This window comes from Polyodon spathula, chromosome 39 (assembly GCF_017654505.1).
Source record: "Polyodon spathula isolate WHYD16114869_AA chromosome 39, ASM1765450v1, whole genome shotgun sequence".
In the NCBI taxonomy this organism is placed as follows: Eukaryota; Metazoa; Chordata; class Actinopteri; order Acipenseriformes; family Polyodontidae; genus Polyodon; species Polyodon spathula.
Genome location: NC_054572.1, coordinates 962,526 through 980,037, shown reverse-complemented (window position 1 = coordinate 980,037; position 17,512 = coordinate 962,526). Strand labels below are relative to the sequence as shown.

The 17,512-nt window shown below is 38.3% G+C and overlaps 2 protein-coding genes across 4 annotated transcripts; both read right to left on the bottom strand.

Moving 5' to 3' along the window:
• Positions 1 to 104: 104 nt before the first annotated feature.
• LOC121304770 lies at positions 105 to 6,619 on the bottom strand. Of its 2 annotated transcripts, none has more exons than XM_041236158.1 (6): positions 5,365 to 6,619; positions 4,326 to 4,634; positions 3,549 to 3,624; positions 3,071 to 3,180; positions 2,175 to 2,227; positions 105 to 1,727 (listed from the first exon to the last, which is right to left on the bottom strand). In XM_041236158.1, the coding sequence occupies exons 1-6, from the start codon at positions 5,405 to 5,407 to the stop codon at positions 1,557 to 1,559; spliced, it is 762 nt and encodes a 253-aa protein (XP_041092092.1). In that variant the 5' UTR covers positions 5,408 to 6,619; the 3' UTR covers positions 105 to 1,556. The 2 variants fall into 2 exon arrangements, with proteins under 2 accessions (XP_041092092.1, XP_041092091.1); XM_041236157.1 differs by having other exon boundaries at positions 3,549 to 3,627; positions 5,365 to 5,722.
• An 87-nt stretch (positions 6,620 to 6,706) lies between these two features.
• Positions 6,707 to 12,101, bottom strand: LOC121304769 (prolargin-like). Of its 2 annotated transcripts, none has more exons than XM_041236156.1 (3): positions 11,893 to 12,101; positions 8,249 to 9,199; positions 6,707 to 7,776 (listed from the first exon to the last, which is right to left on the bottom strand). In XM_041236156.1, exons 2-3 carry the CDS (start codon positions 9,186 to 9,188, stop codon positions 7,607 to 7,609), a joined length of 1,110 nt encoding a protein of 369 aa, XP_041092090.1. In that variant the 5' UTR covers positions 9,189 to 9,199; positions 11,893 to 12,101; the 3' UTR covers positions 6,707 to 7,606. The 2 variants fall into 2 exon arrangements, with proteins under 2 accessions (XP_041092090.1, XP_041092089.1); XM_041236155.1 differs by having other exon boundaries at positions 11,906 to 12,100.
• Positions 12,102 to 17,512: the final 5,411 nt, after the last annotated feature.

The window sequence follows — 17,512 nt, the reverse complement described above, 5'->3', positions numbered from 1 at the left end:
GTGTGAGCTATGCATCAGCTGTAACAAAGTCTCACCTGAAAGACTGAGCACAAGGAGGTTAAGTGACTTGATCAGGGTCACACAGTGAGTCAGTGGCTGAGCTGGCATTCGAACCAGGGACCTGCTGGTTACAAGGCCGTTTCCTTTAACTACTGGACAACACAGCCTCCTGTTGTACTGTCTCTCTGTGTGTAGTAGTTTAAGATAAGCTAGATTGTATCAACAATGTTAATTGGTTGTTCAAATATTTGTTAATCTACAGTGTGTGTACCATTTCAAATATAGGTCACTGACGTTTATTGATGTGTTTTTTCCTCCTCATTAAACCCAGCCTTTTTGTAACAACGCATTACTGCCTGAAACACTCTGCTCAAGGAAAAGCGATTATAATGTACCGCTGAACCTGCAGACCAGTAACCAGAGCAGATTCTAATCCGTGCGCAGGGAGGCTGATGTGTTAAAATACTGTTAGACTTGGGTGTTTTAGTTACTTATGGCATATGATGTATTAATGCTTACATCACTGCGTAACTCTACTCAAAACAGGATTGGTAATAATCAGACTGTGAAACCAGTCTAAAAATCACAAATCAGTTCAGAAGTAAAATGCTGTTTTTTTTTTTTTTTTTTTTTTTTTTTTTTACAATCTATGGCAACTCCTTTTTAAACTGACTAAAACCAAGGTGACAAAAAAATGTTTAATGTTTTGGAAGTCCCGTACTGTAGCTGTCTCATTTACACCACAAGAGGGTGTATTCACTCAAGCAATACAAGTAACATCAGAGATTGCCTTGCAGAAGATATGTGCAAGTCACCATTCTTCTTCCTTTTCAGATTTTTTCATTTTTTTTATTTGAATGTATTTTTTTTTTTTTATTATTTTACATCCAACCTAGTGCGTAGTACAAACTAAGAATAGGGCTGATTTGATTATGTTGCATTTACAATTGTTTATTTCTGTATAAATAATAAACAAAGTGAAAACACTTTATTTTTCCATGCTTTGTGCTCTTTCTAGTTTGTATTCGATGTTCCCTGTAAATGAATTCACCTGAGTTAGGTTTACCTTTGAATGAATGGAACTTGTTGTCCATGCAGAGTAAGGGGCAGATGTGTGTCAGTTCAACTGCCAAAACAATTTTAAACAGACATCAGGCTTTTTGCCTCAGGTTTGTCTTTTAATTCTGTTATTATTTTAGAATGTAGCCTTCCTGCTTTCATTAATCATATATTTTTTTTTTTATTTTGAAGAAGAGGACAATTGCATTAGTCAAAAAAAGTGTTCTTCTGTCTGTTAAAGGATACTATTATAATTGGGGAAATATGCATTTTTCTATTGATTACCACTGCTTTATCAGCAAGGTTGGGGTCAATTCCTTTTTTTCACCAATCCCATTCCCTTATAATCAATTTCTGATACCATTGATCAAAAGTGCTGTTTGCAGTATTGTATTGAAACAATCTTCTTACAGCGACAACACATTACTTAAATCAAAGTCATTTTCAATCATTTAAATTGGCTTCAAGTTTGAATTGACCCAGTCCTATTGGCCAGTCTAGAACACAATGGAGGAGTACTCCACAGTCTCTGTTTGCTGATGGGGCTGGTCGCTGCTCTGTCTTTGCTGCATGTTGGCGTTGCTGCTCTCTGCTGGTGAAGCCGGAGAATGCAGCGTCAGAACTGCGTAAGTGATGTCATCTTCCGTAGTCTCGGTTCCGCTAGAAAACTATAAAACAACACAAAGCTGGCATGTCATTCCAGGACATTCTGGTGGTTCCATTCAGGAGATAGTGTTACTGATCTTCCAAAACTTTGTATCTCAATCTCCATTGCTTTGTTGAGGCCCAATTTCTTGCTTCAATGAAAATATTTGCTTGTCATATGCCTACATTCACTTTTGCTATGGGTGTTCGCATGTGCTTTGTCAAACAAGAGAGGGTATGTCAGGATATTTATACTTCATACTTAAAGTATGATTTTTTACTACGCTTAACTATACTTTGCTAAACTTTTATAAGGCAGGACTGATCAGACTTGCTCTTCCCTGAATTAGGGTGAGAAGGGGAAGTGAAATTTAGGAAAGAAATTCAACTAAAGGCCTGTGAGATTCAAAGAACAGTACATTAGCAAATGAGATTTTGGATTAAAAAAAAATTAAAAAATCAAACCTTACCTTGCACATCGTAATGGAATCCTGGGGAGGGGGCTGAACAGTTTCTGTATTGCCTTATACAAAGAACCAGCCAAAGAAAATATAATAAGTGCCTGATACAATGTTCAACTAATTATGTTGAATTTGGAACAATGCCTTCCATGAATATTCAGGTCTCAAATGCAATGAACCACCATTTTCAATGCATGAGGTCATTTTTGGAGAGAATCCACAGTTTCCATTATTAATGGGACCAGAACCCTTTGCAGGGTTTCTCTGTGATGTAATTTTAATAAAACACACACTAGGATCCCAGGCATTGCAACCCTTTATATAAGTTACTATTGCTCTGATACAAAATGTTCCTGTTTCCTGATCTCATATCTGTGCTTAATTTAAAAGGGTTAGGGTTTAATTACGGTGCACCCTGCTAATTGAATGAACTTTTGTGTTTTGATTTAGAGCCTTGTTCACAAAACTTCTTGTGACTTATTTACCGTGACATGCTTCTTAGGCATGAGCAATAAGCAATAATGACATAAAAAGTCTTTGTTGGTTCTTTTGTTAACTATTGTGTGTGTATATATATATATATATATATATATATATATATATATATATATATATATATATATATATATATATATATATATATATATATATATATATATATATATATATATATATATATATATATATATATATATATATGAAGGGCTTTTATCCAAAACATTCTGAAATAAATACATTTTTAATTATTTAAACCTTTCGTGTACATGCAAAAAAAAAACCTAAAACAACTGTATTCCTTTTTGTACACTGCAGTTATTCCTCCTTTTAAATTGCATAGATATATCTGGTCTAGTTGTTTTTTCTGTATCATATCGTGCATATGTTAATTTCATGTGTAAGCTTACCCGCTTCCCTTGCTCTCCTGAGTCTCCTAATGGAAATAGCGAAGATCAGGAATGGAATGAGCATGACTGTGGCTACAAGCAGGGGGATGATATTCCAGAGACTGATGTTGCTGAATAAGAGAACAAACCAACACACACCGCTAATGCTCTAACCCCAGAAACAAGAGAGTTTTACATTGAGGGCATGGCAGCTCTCATACGGACCGCTCATTCCTTGCTCTTATTTAAACAAAGGTATTTTGAAAGAAAAATAACCCATAATAATTCATAGGCTTGGTGAATAAGTAGAAGGTCATTCAAATTTGAATCACACATATAAGAGGTCACCTTCCTTATTTTAACTGCACTGGTCAGGATCTCTTGATAACTGCTTCATTATTAAACATGTTCAATAAGTGAGTCACAGCTCTGAGGGGAGCTGCTCAGAAATCATGGCTCACATTGTTTTAACCTCTTCAGTGCACACTCTTCCTCTTACCTTTTCTGTTCAGGGGCAGACTCAGCAGTGAGGTTAACTAGAGGGATGTGTTCTCTGGGAACACCGGAAGGAATTCCTGCTGTAAAAAATGAAATTCCTTCTTCAGCACATGACTCTGTCATAGGTGGCTTATTGTATTGAGCAGCCTTTAATAATGATCTTATTTTCTACTGATTTGACTCTACTTTATAACTGCTCTTAACTATAATGTGATATTTTGCAATGTGATACTTTGTAAGTCGCCCTGGATAAGGGCATCTGCTAATAAATAGATCAATAAATAAATAATTAATAATTAATTAATAATAATAATAATAATAATAATAATAATAATAATAATAATAATAATAATAATAATAATAATAATAAAGCATCAGACACCTAAAACACATGTGCCCCCTGAGCACGCTGCAATATTGAGCGCTATTGTTATAATCCCTTATCAATGTTTACTGTGGTAAAAGTATAGCAAAGTGTGGAAAACCATAGTAAAAGTATGATCATTTATAAAGAAGTATGGTAAAGCATTGTAAAAATAATTTACCGCAGTAAAACCCAGTCAATTCATATGCATAAAAAAACGCAATGTTATCTGTGAAAATACCCTGGAAATTAGGGCTAGAGCTAGGATTAGGGTTAGGTAAGGGATTGAGTTAGTGGCATGTAGCATAGATGATCTTTGGTATGTCGACTTGGGGTATGTTCTGAACTCAAAGCGTTAGAAATGTTATCTTGATTCTTAAGCAAATCCTACTTTGGAGGAAGAAGACGGCTTACCTTTCAAAACTCGAAGAAGGATTTTTTCCGCAACGTACTCTACATTTGGGCTGCCGTCTAGAGTCCAGATTCCACACCAGTATTCCCCAGAGTCCCTTTCAGACAGGTGTCCAAGATACACCGACAGTCTAACCTTACTTCCTGTCACATGTGCAGAACCACTCACTGTGGGCTTACATGTGTGTTCAGTTATCAGTTTACAGCACGCTATGGTCGGAGGTCTAAGAGCCGCTTTGTATTCGCATGCGATTTGGACTCCTTGCCCTTCCATGCCGTTGATCACCCTGTACGGGGCTTCTGATCCGGAATCTGTTACACACAGCATTCATTGAAATATCTGGAAACACGTTATATTAACTACACTGTGGTACCTCAGTCAATACACAAATGACTGGGGTGAAAACATGTTGATAGTTATTATGTTATTATATACTGTATTTACACATGAGGGGTTGTATTTACAGTGTAACTACTGTGTAACTACATGTGCAATTACTATGTAACTACAGTGTAGTTAGACAGTTAATGTAAAGTAGTATCAAATATAGGTTCACACAAATTCCACAAGTAAGCATTTAACAGGTTATGTGGATGTGTTATTCATATGTTATGTACATGTATTACAATATCATTCTTTTGACATGCTACCATACGCTTGCTTTATACAAAACATTATAACGCTTCACTAAGTTGCATTCTTTATACCAGTAATTTTGCTATAGCCTTAAACTAAAGTGCAATTATTAGTTCCAGCAATGAATTTAACATGGTTACAAACACGTTGCATTTAGTTGCCTGTCAAGGTGGCAACTCCAGTGAATGAGATTACATACACTGGAACACATATTTACGACAACTGTATGAAATGTATGTTTTAGTTGTTGTTAAAATTGCACAAGAGGTCAAGAAAATGCTGCTGAAATATGAAATCATGTTACTAAACAAATCACCAATACAGACAGAGAGAGAGAGAGAGAGAGAGAGAGAGAGAGAGAGAGAGAAAAGTAGTTCTCTGACCCAAATATAAGTCTGTTCTTACCTGCTAAGTAGAGCAAAAATAAAATTGCGGCAAAAAGCATCATGAAATGCTGAAGTGAAGTGAAACTGGCCGTACAAAGCCCCTCTATCTCAATTGCCAACCCTTCCTGTTGATGAGTGTGAATAGCAAGATTGGGAAAAAAAGGGGAAACGTTCACTTTGACGAGACAAAAAAAAATAAAGTTGACGCAATGGTTTGCAACTGAAACAGTACCTTCATCAAACTGCACTCTTAAGACTGCTGCACAGAAGGAGACATTCAAAGGTGTGTCAATGTGAAGGGGTGACCACTCTCAAAAGCATGGCCAGGGGAGTTTACACTGCAGCCCCCTTCCTCTCTATCAAACCCCACCATGACGCAAGCCAAAACTTTATAGCAATGTGTACATTTTTGTTTATTATTAACTTTAAAACATAATTTCTTCTAACATGTGCATACAAGACCTAGGATTATTATCATCATCGTGGGTGAGATTCGCTGGAACTGGTTAGTTCTATCTTCTTTAAAGGTAAAGGATGCTCTGATCTTCTAGTTTCAGTTGGTCTTTAATGTGATTTGGACACCATCGTTGCAGTGCAGTATCATTCTAATAGCTACACAACGAGGAATGAGGTCACCACTGTGTAGCTGAATTTAGTGGCTCTCTAATTATGCGTGATAAGGACTGTAATTACCATGGGCATTCCCATTGTGTTTAAGGATGGAATTAGTAATTCTCCACCTCTAGAGCCACTACCTCCCATTTACAAACTTCAGAAAATGAAAAGCTAGGCGGGTCACAAAAAAGTCCACAGAAATGTCATATCAGAACCCAGAGGAAAGCTAGTTCAGCTGGTAATATAGAGAAGGCAGCCTCAGATCTCCTATCGGGGTATTGCTGGTTTTCTAAAGTGCTGATAAATGACTCATACTCTGGGAAGTATTAAATGCTGAATCACAGTGGGCGGGTAATTCCCAGATCCAGTAGTATAATAATCTACTGGACAGTAAACTGCTTTTGCATCACTTTCATGTTAGAGAGGTCAATCTGGCAATCTTGCAGGTGGCTGTACCCTCTGTTAGCCTGAATACAAACCAGGAGGCTGGGGGTCGGAATCTCTAGCTCCTTTATGTAAGGTGACAGCAGCTGAACCCAAACCACATCCCATCCATTATACTTTCATTCTGCTGCTCTTGTGGATTGTAGAGAGTAATCTGCTGAGAATGACAGTACAACCGCACAAGAGAAGAGTGGGCTATTATGAGTATGAGATACAGTAGGAGAACCCAAAAGAAATTTACCTGCAGTGATGCAAATCAAGAACAGAAATACTTATATACTCGAACCAAGCTGAACCAACACTAGTTTTCAGGTGTTATTTATTTCATTTTTAATATTGTGCTTGATCTGGCTGTCATATGCAGTCTTGTTTTTAGCATATAGGTTGTGCTAAAAATAAAAAAAAAACAAGAAGAAGTTTTCTGTAGGTCCAAGCTCCATCCCACTAAGAGATCAAGGACCATTTGTTATGCAGACAAGTTAACAATATTTTTACATAACATTCAGCTATGTATACAATCTAACAGAGCCAGTCTCCTTTATAAATATACAGTCTGAGATTAAATAAGCCATCACTAAGAGCTAGTGACTAACGCTTCCACTTGTTAATGTACAATTGACCACTGAAAACTTTAGTTTTTCATTTTGTGCAGAACATGTTCTAGCTAAACATCAAGCAAGCTACTTACTGCACTATACTGTACTTGAGTCTTTCAGGAAAGTTGCTTTTGTAAAACACCTTTTAAGGTCCAGCTTTGCATTAGAAATGCAGATAGAAAACTGTACTAAAATACCAATCAACTTCAGTACAGATTGAACCTGCTGTTGAGGCCACTGTACGCCATCTGTTTCTGCAAAGTTTTCTAAACGGCATGAAATAAAGCATAGTACATCTTCATTACTTTTTTTTTAAATTAAAAACAAACTTACAAAAACAATAGTAAATAAAGCTCATGAATGCATGGGCTGTTGTCCACACTTTCAGAATAATTTAGATATTAAGACAGTTGGGTTCCAGAACGAGTGAAGCTGTTTATGAATGTGGTTTGCTTGCATTGTTTAATTTTTATATCTGATACACAATGCACTCAAAAGGCTTCTGTTTCGGGAAGTACAGTTCCAAAGGCACTTGGCCTTTAGCAGAGAAAGTTTTCAAGAGTAAACAAGTTTGTTGCTTCTTAGAAATCAGAAGGGATGTGTGGTTTAGATGACGATTGATTTCAGATGTCGGAAACACATGATCAGGTCCATTGGAATGGGATCCTGAACTGCATTCCCATCCATCCTCAGGTAGCGCAGACGAGGGACACTGTCCTCATTACTCATATCAATGGTCATGATAGGATATGGGCAGATCTCTGTGCCATTGATGCCTGCAAAGAAAAACAAAACAGTGTTCATGAGGACTTGTACTACTTGCCTGGCATATGGCTGTGCAAATATTCAAGTTCTTCTGGTTTTTATTAAGAAAAAAGTAGTAAAAAAAAGTCCTAAATGTCAAAGGTCAAACTGAGGAACGAAGTCAAGTAGACACACTTTTAGCTAGTGAGTTCCTCAGTTACACTAGGTAACAGAATGAATATTGGAATTTAGCCTGGATACTTGAAACAGACTCATAGCATGCCCACAAAGTACATCAACCCTTGGTTTAACTACTGAACAGTAAAATGACACCAGAAGTCATTCATGGAAGATAGAAGATGCCACTGTGAGCCTACAGCACAACTGCATTCACTTGGACAGTTGGTGGTACTTGGAGATCTCAAGTACTGACCAAAATACAAATTAACTTTTACATTACTAGCAAGAACATCCCATAGGCAAGGAAAAGCCTTATGAACTTACTTTTGATATGATTGTGGTTGATATACAGCTGCTCCAACTTGGAATTAATCATGGGAACACTGTTGAGTTTATTGTAGGCAAGGTGAAGATCCAACAGAGTGGAGATGTTAAAAATCCTCTTGGGCACCCCTTTGTCGGTCAGCTGATTGTAATTAAGCCTGATGAAGGTCAGGTTTGGGAACTCTTTGAAATAATCTTTGGGAATGTCCTCAATGTTATTCCGATCCAGGAACAGCTGGTAGATGTTAGGTGGCACGTTCTGTGGCATCTTTCTCAGAATGTTGTGTGCCAGGTTCAGCTGAACCAAGTTCTTGAGGCCCTTGAAGATGTTTTTGCCCAGGCCGCTGTCGCTCAGCTTGTTATGGTGAAGGTCAAGCATGGCCAGGTTCTCCAGCTTATTAAATGCTCCGGCAGGGATCTTGGAGATCTGGTTCCTGCTCAGACGAAGCTGCTCCAGGTTGGGAGGCAGGAAACTGGGCACCTCTTGGAGATTGTTCTTGTCCATGTACAAGAAGAGAAGGTTCTCCAGCTTCTCAAAGACTTGGCGGTCCACCTTCTTGATCCGGTTGTTGTCCATGTTAACCCATTTCAGCTCGGTAGCATTCTTGAAGGCTTCTTCTGTCACCTCATCTATGTAGTTGTTTTGGAGGTAGAGATAGTGGGCCCTGGGTGGGATGATGGGGATCTTCCTCAGGTTGCGTCTGTCGCAGTAGAGGGTGCTGGGGAAATCTGAGGGACAGTAACACTCCCTGGGGCAGTCTTCAAAGACAGAAGGAGGACCCAAAATGGGCGGAGGGAAGTCAGTGGGCTCTTGTGGCTCTGGCTGTGGTGATGGTCTCCTCTGTGGTTTTGTTGGTCTAGGAGGTTTTCGTCTCTGACCACGCACCACAGCAATCAGAAGAAGGCTGAGAAGGAGGAAATATCCTAGATGGGCTCTCATGGTACTGGATCCTGTGCAGGCAAACAAAAAGGAATGATAAGCAATGGGTGGGGAGAACAAAGTGCATATCTTGAAACGTAATGTGGAAACCCTATTACAGATACATACATCTATAAAGATGTTATCCCAGTGTGCCCTTTAGGATGCCTTGTCTAAGTGTCGATTAGTCTTGGAAAAGAACACGTACCTAGAATTTGGAATTAACTGCTGAATACAGATGTCAACACTGGAGAAACATACTTATGAAATATAAAATATGAAAATATGTTCTCAATGAGTGAATTGTCCAAGGCACGGGCTAACACCCAAAGCCAAAGCAAATTCATATTTCTATAACACAGAAAGAACTGGCTACAAAGCACAATGTAGATAATTGTTTTTGATAACAGTATCTGAAATACCATCATGATATTATTAATAAAGCACTATTCATTAATATGTTTTTATGTTGCAAGTTATTCGTCCTGTGCTGCAACCAGACATCTGGAAATGAGAGTCTCGGAGAATAATCAGAATAATCAGAGTTAAGCCTGATTAAAAAAAAACAAAAACAAAAAAAAACTTTGTTTTGACGCTGTTTGTTTATTTTTCTTTCTTTTTCGTGAGTTCCAATGTTGTCTCAAGTGCAGCTCCTGCTATGCTGTACAATAAGCTCACTGCAGTCAGATGCATTTGCAGGAAAGTTCAATGCTTTGTAGGCACAGCATACTGTGCTTATTTTACTGTCTCAGCCACTGCTGCAGGCCAAGCAGCCCTGATAATGGAAACATTCTATTGGGGCTGCCAGCAGTGTTTTGACAAGGAAAGAGTTCCGAGGGGAGGAGGAGAAGCGAGAGTTTGGTTCTGTTTTTAATGCATTGTTGATGCAGTGCTCAGTGCAAGTAATGTGTATGTGTTGACCATTAGCATGCTTTGTCGCCATGTTTTCACGGAGTTTCTATATCACGTTGGGATGGACTGCAGTTTAAATATAGAAAGACAGAAAGGCAAAACTGAGACTTTTTAAGTGCATGAAACACATGGTGACTTTTAGTCTTTTTTTTCTGGCAGTTGGTTGCACGGAACCTTTTCCAACATTTTTTCCCATGTTTGATGAGGTAAAGAAACAATTTTAATTTGAGCAGCTTGGAAAAAATGACTCGAACGTATTATTATTATTCTGTCTGCACCATATTTCTGTCGCAGGGAAACTTTTCTTAGGATCTACAATATGGATGCCCCCCCATACTTTCTCGGGTCTCAACCTATGTACTTGGATGCTAGCCATGACTGAATTAAATCCTTTTCTTTTTAATCAAATCGCAGAACAAAAACAAAAACAACAACAACAACAAAAACTAAAGCAGGAGCTATGACCGCACACAGATAATGCAGTGGGAATGTGAATCGGTCGGGCCTGTGGCACTGGTAGAGCATTTAAAATACAAAACCATGCAAGGAAACCCAGACACTCCAACGTTTTATATTAGGAACCGTAGTCAAAAACACATCATTCCGTTTAACATGTGCCAGCGAAGAATCTGAAGATTGATGCAACGCTTCCATTAAGCGAGGGATACATTACCGTCTGCGCTGTTGGGACTGAAAGCAAGACGCCCACTCCTTTTTAGGTGTTATTGGTTACCTTTAGGATTCTAATGCATTTAACTTTTTTTTTTAATTTATATTTTTAAAATAATAACAATACATGTACACATCTGTATGGGATCAATTACCACACATTGATTCACAGCACTTTTTAGAATTATTATTATTATTATTATTATTATTATTATTATTATTATTATTATTTTATTATTATTACTAGTAGTAGTAGTAGTATTGTTACTGGTCTATATCAAATACATTATGTTCTGTAAATTCGTATAAGATTTGTCTTTCTATGATTATTACTATTTATTATTTTTAAATAAAAGTTTTAGGTCACATGCGAGATTTATCTTATGGGACTGGACTTCTAAGAAATGTAACGAACACCGCTTTAACATGTGTGCATCCAAAAGTTATTAGCCCATGCACTTTTTTATCCTTGCATAGATTTCTTACTGCCAAAATATTATGACATAAATCAAAAAAATCAATTGCTTGATTGTAAAAAATGAGGGAGCCTCGCAGGCAGCTATAGCGCTGTAGTGGTGAACACCTGCGCACTGTATGTTTGTAATGGTTGGCAATAGAATACACACGCGGGACAGGCTAGTATAATTAATACCACAGGAACGAACCCGCTGTTTTAGAATCCACTAACATAAAAAAAAAGAACGTGCAAGAATTTCAAAATCTATGATATAATAAAGGTATAAGCAATTGCCATGGTAAACTCATATCGGTGTGTTCACAGGCTTAACGGATTGCCATATATATATTTTCAAGCAGACTACAAACAAAACAATAGAATTAATTAACTTCCTTAACTCATTAACTTAAAAGCCCAGACGTGATTTAAACAAACGCAATGATCCTATGATCAATGCAAAGACACGGCTGATAAATATGTATATTTCAATAAGGCTATATAGTTATCGTTTATTAATCGATAATATTCTGTGTCCAGTTTGACAAACTGAACTATTCATCCTCTAGTCGTCCAGAAACTGCAAAACGTGAATAAAAAGCAATGCAAGTATATGCAGCAAATTAATATGAATATATATTTTTTTTTAAAAAAAGGTAGTGGTACAAATGTTATTGCTACTGTATTTACCCGCGTTTCGTACCTGTGTTAGAGTGGGCGCTTCTGGTCTCTTTCTCACTCCCCTCTGTCTTCCTTTCACCCTCTCTCTCTCGCTGTGTGTGTGTGTGTGTCTCTCTCTCTCTCTCTCTCTCTGTCTAGATCCCTCTCCTCCTTCCAAACTGAAGCTGCCTGTTGAGGTTTTCCCTTCAGATTCTTTGGAGGGTCAACAATAGCGTCTTTGTCAAATTTCTTAAAATGTAAAAATGTAATCCCCACGCCCACACGCTCTCCCCAATTGAAGAGATCCTCCTGAATAACAGCATCAGCACCCTGCTGCAGACTGTGAGATTAGGATTGGGTACTGAATTAAAAAAAAAAAGAAAAAAACAGCCCATTCTCAGTTTGTAATGTGGCACTTAAAATGTCCAAAAGTTTGACCAGCTGCTAGTAGTATAGTTCCCCTGGGATAATTAGGTTTTATATTTGCTGAATTTTAAAAAAAAAAAAAAAAAAAATTCTAAGTGCTTTATTTATGCTGTGCTGTTAGCTCTATATATTGTATACTGTATCAAAGGTATGATTGGCTTGTGTGATTGATTTGGTGCCAATGCGAATATTCTTTGATGGTTTGATGATTTCCATTACATGAAAGTAGGTGTTAAAACTTCATGCTGATATTGTAGTCGGCTCTCGCCAACATAAGCACCAGCTAGCTTCTTTTACTGTAAACTAATGTGATCTATCTGCGTTTCCTTCCATCTGATGATGCAGATATCCTTCTGCCTGGTGTTGATGGGTGAAGAGTAATGCTGGCTCCAGGGATCAGCCTATTTTGCCTCCCTGGCGCATCAGCACACACACAATGGCTGCAATGCTGGCTCCAGGGATCAACCATAGTGTGGTCTCTGCAGCTCATCAGCATGACAACTGTCTGGATTGAGCTGAGTACAGTACTTCTCTGGAGTCTTCCAGTGGGCACCTTCCATCCTAGGTGTTAAGTCGACTAGCACACCTCACCTTAATAGGGTGATTCTGGCGTCCCAGCATCACGCCCCTCTGTCCCCCACTCAGCTAAGCCCAGTTTACTTACCTTCCTTTCCATTGACGTTGCTTTCTTTCTACTGTGCTTGAGGTCCCCAACCAGAATCTTCATCTCAACCAAAGCCAGTTGCTGCTCCTCTCTGCTGCTTCAGTTAAGTTTTTCACTATGTGTTGCAACTCTTGACCACTGAATCGGGTGTCTCTGAGAAACCGGGTTGTGGAGTGTGCCACAAATCCTCAACAACCCACTCCCACTGGGAAAACCTGGACTTTCCATCCTTGCTGTTCTGCTTCATTAGCTAGTTGAGCGTACCAAAGTTTCTTCCTTTCATATGCCTCATCCACAGCATCCTCCCATGGCACTGTTAACTACCAGGTGAACAAGGAGTGCTGATCCAGACCACAACACAACAGCAGGTTGAAAGTTAGTAGTGTCAATCCCAGGTGATAATAAGCAGTTGTCCAACATCTGCCAGCATTTTCCAGTCTCTAACAGCTTCCAGTTGTCCTAGACGAGTTTTGGTTTTAATACCTTTTCTTGGTGGTTGCTCCCCTGGATAGATGAATGTTATTCGTTGTGTCATATGTTGCTGGAATTGATGGCAACCTGTTGTCTTCCTGTGCTAAGGCTAAACAACGCAGCACCTGGTCGTGACTCCAAGTAAACCATCCTTGGCTAAGACACACCTTACATCCTGTCAAAATGTTTCTCAATGTAGCTGGCGATGAACACAAAGGACACCATGGATCTTCTCCTACCCATAGTTTAAAGTTCTGTGGTGATGGGAGAAGATCATATGTTGACCTGATGAGGACACTGATCCTGCTCTGTTCCACTGTCCATAGATTTTGGCAGCAGATCTTACCTTGTTCCACACTCTCCCATCTTGTCCATTCTCCCTGCTTTGCCTGGGAAACTGCTTTTACGCACCTCATCCTCTCCTCCTGCTTTTGCACCTCGTTGACGACCACCTTCCTCCGTTGAGCTGTGGTTGCTTTGTGCCATGTAGGAGGAGTTGAACTGAGTCTGATTTATTATATATATATATATATAATGTTGTTATGAAAATGCAATTTTTAAAGGAATGTATTTAAGTGGCAAATCCAATGTTTTTCATGAACAACGTTTCCAAAAATACAGTCTGGTTTTGCTCCGCTGAATCATTTCTTTGCAATGATAAGAATCATGCATTTTTTTTTTTTTTATCTGCGCTTGGTAAGACCACGTATTGATAAAACATGTTCCATGAAAGACTCGTGACAGAATTTTTTTTTTTTTTTAAAAGAGACCATTGTTTTAATAACTTAAAAAGGCTACAAGCGTGAGCAATTAACCAAAACAGCATGTATCTGGATGTAATGGAACGTTCTGGCTCTCACTGTGAACAGAAAGCATTTATTTGTGCATGACTCTTGAATTCCAGGGTCGTAATTATTTCCGTAAATATCCAGCAGGCTTTTATGAATTGAGCTTCAGACTTCATGATGGGAGTGCAGGATAAACCTCTGAGATGGCAAACACCATGTCTCAATTGGAATGTAATTCTGAATTTAGTCCCGAACTTTAACATGTTTCCTCCTGTATGCTGGGTTTAAGAAGCAATCGTCACAGACCCAAGTTCTTCTCTTGTCTCACTTGGAATGGTATATTAGCAAAATCACCACCAATGATCCTCACCTGTGTAGACAACCAAATAACTGGTTGGTGCAGCACTCCTCTCCTGTTCACAAAATCCAGAAACAATCATATGCATATCAGATTTCATTATTTTATTAATTATTGTTACTCAGCAGCAGATAATGGATTGTACTACGTTAGTTGGCACTCCTTTAAATTCATACATAGTGCTGTAATACACTGTTATACCATATTCTTTTTTCATTACATTTTGTACAGAAATATGTCTACTGATTGGTCAGCGATGATGACATGATTTAGAAGAATTAATTGCATGACATTAAAAAAAAAAAAAAAAAAAAAAAACTCTGTTATTTTAGTCCCGGAATAGCAGTTTAGTTTTTCCATTCAAAAGCCAATGATTATGTAGTTTATAATACAAGACCATGTCATGCTTTTCTAATGGACCCCATGCCTCAGTGCGTCTTATCAATTTCATAATCATTAAGCTGTATAGACTAACTGGAGTCTACAAATCCCAAGTAACATGAAAACATTTCCAAACTGGCAAAAATACTACCATACTAGTCATAAACCTGAATGTTGTAGGAGATCAGATTATTACACAGACGTTCAAGTTTGATAAGTGCTATTTTGTTTTTTTAATTTAGGATAATTAGGATGTTAAACTTATTGGTTTTCTGTGTTTACGGGACTTTAACCTATTAACAATTATGTGCTCTAATATATAAATTGTGTTAATGAGTTCTTAATTGTGCTGATCTGGCAGTCGTATGTCTGCTTTAGGAGATACCCTGTAAGTACTTGAAAATCATTTTTAAAAGTTTATTTAATCATCACAGTCATTGCAGACAGCATTACTGGACACGAAAGACCAGATTCTGAAAGTTATTAATCAAAATTGTCATGTTGCGCAATTTCAGTCCTAAGGAAAAAAACAAAACAAACAAAAAAACCCCACTATTTATATTTCTAAAAACAATAATAAGCAGCTCTAGATGACTCACAAGCCCCTAAATTCAACGCCTGTGTTGTTTATGTCTGGTTTGGTAGCTTTATTGGGTGTGTTTCATGCGCATGATGAGTCACTCTGAGAATGTAGACCAGAATGCGCCAGTGATGATTCGGGATACATGAGAATCTAACCCAAAGTCTATATGCACCCTGGCAATAAAAGGTGTTACTACAGCACTCAGATATTTACTTTCAAAGCACTGACCATGGGCTATAAACTGAATATTAGTGTGTGCTAATAAATGCACTGGGCTCCTTACTGTTTTTGTTTACCCCTCATGCAGTCCTGTGTACCATGTGCTTGCCCCACTCATTAAGACACAAGCATATTTAGTTTGCTATAGGTCGGCCCACACTACGATCCATTCCTAACAGACACCCACTCTCTTAATCATCTGCTCCGTATGGGTGGCCCGCCGAAGAAGCTCAGCAGTAGATCTATCACATTTTTTTCCAAGCCCTCTAAAATCCCAATTAGGAAATGAATTCTTCTTTGAGAAAAGCTGAATTGAAGCTGTTTTGAGGCAGAAAGGCCCTTTTTTACCCAGTTAATGAAGTTGTGCTATGCAAGGAATGTTGGGATACTGTGGCAGAGCTTTTTATTCTATTGGAATAATGGTCTTGGGTAGGCAGTCCTTGGAGGGGCTGTAATAGTGGATAGAACCATGTACTGTAGCTCCCGGCACATTGAGGGAAACAGATGGGTCTTGTTCGAGGCTTGTGTGATTTGAACTACTGTAGCCCTGCTGTTGCTGAGAAGAGTCCATCATGACCTACTTGTGAGTTGTATTTTGATGGTTTTCTGCAAACGTTGCCATTCCAGAAACACCTGGTTGACCAAGGGTGTCCTGTCACGGTCCTGGAGGGACAGTCTACTCCTGGTTTAACAGGGTTCAACTTCAGGGTCTGGGTGGAGGTTTAATTGATTCAATTAAACAATTTAGAGACGGGTTAGTACAAAGGCCAGGAGTGGGAGGGGCAACTTTGGCCATCCCTGCATGGACCACTGTCATGCCCCTTGTGAAGTCACTGAGGTCCTTCTGCTTGCTTATGATACTGTAGTTGTTTAACTTCAAGCGTTTGCACACGTTGCAGATTTAAAATTTATGCTTGCATTCTTTTATGGTACAGTGCAGTCCTGGGGTGGAGATACCAACTTAAAATAAACTCTAGTTTGTCTCTCAGACTCGTGTTCCTTTAGTTTGTCCATTGAGAATCTACAAGGTTGTTAAACATGTTTTATCTATCAGTTTCTCTATAAAGTTCTCGCTGTTCAGACATATTTATGTTCCTGATTAATTCTTAGTATCCTGTTACTTGATTTGCATTTTCCATTGATGAGCTAAAAAAACAAAAATGAATAAAGTGATTGTTTAAACATCAGCCAGCGTGAATTCAACAATAATTTTAAACCCAACTGCCTCATTTTGTACATTTTTATAACAGTCTGCATTTGAACTTCTGGCAACTCGGGCTTCAGTCATGAGGTCATTTTGGTGAGAGGGAATGATAGGCTGGAATACAGTATGGAAGGGGTGTCTGTAAACATAATCTATCTCAGTTTAGATATTACCTATCAGTCCTATTCCAGCGTGCATGCCCAGCTGTCCATTCTAAATCAGCTTGCATGTTCTACTTGCTTAGGTTAATGACATCACAATGCACCCACTCTTTCTGTAAATGATGCCATCACAATGAAGCGTGTCCTTGATTTTACAGATTAAGTCACCATCAACAAAACAAGCGCTAATTGGCTAACACCCATGTAGAGTAAAAACCCTGGAGCAGTTAAAGGTTTCCCTAACCTAATAAAGAAATTATACTCTATTCCTCGCCATAAACGTAGACATGTGAAAGTTAACTGCAAAATAATGACATGTATTGTATAAGAATATAGTACTGACAAGTGTCTAAAAGTTCTTTGGACTATTTTTTTTAAAGGATTTTAAATCAAAT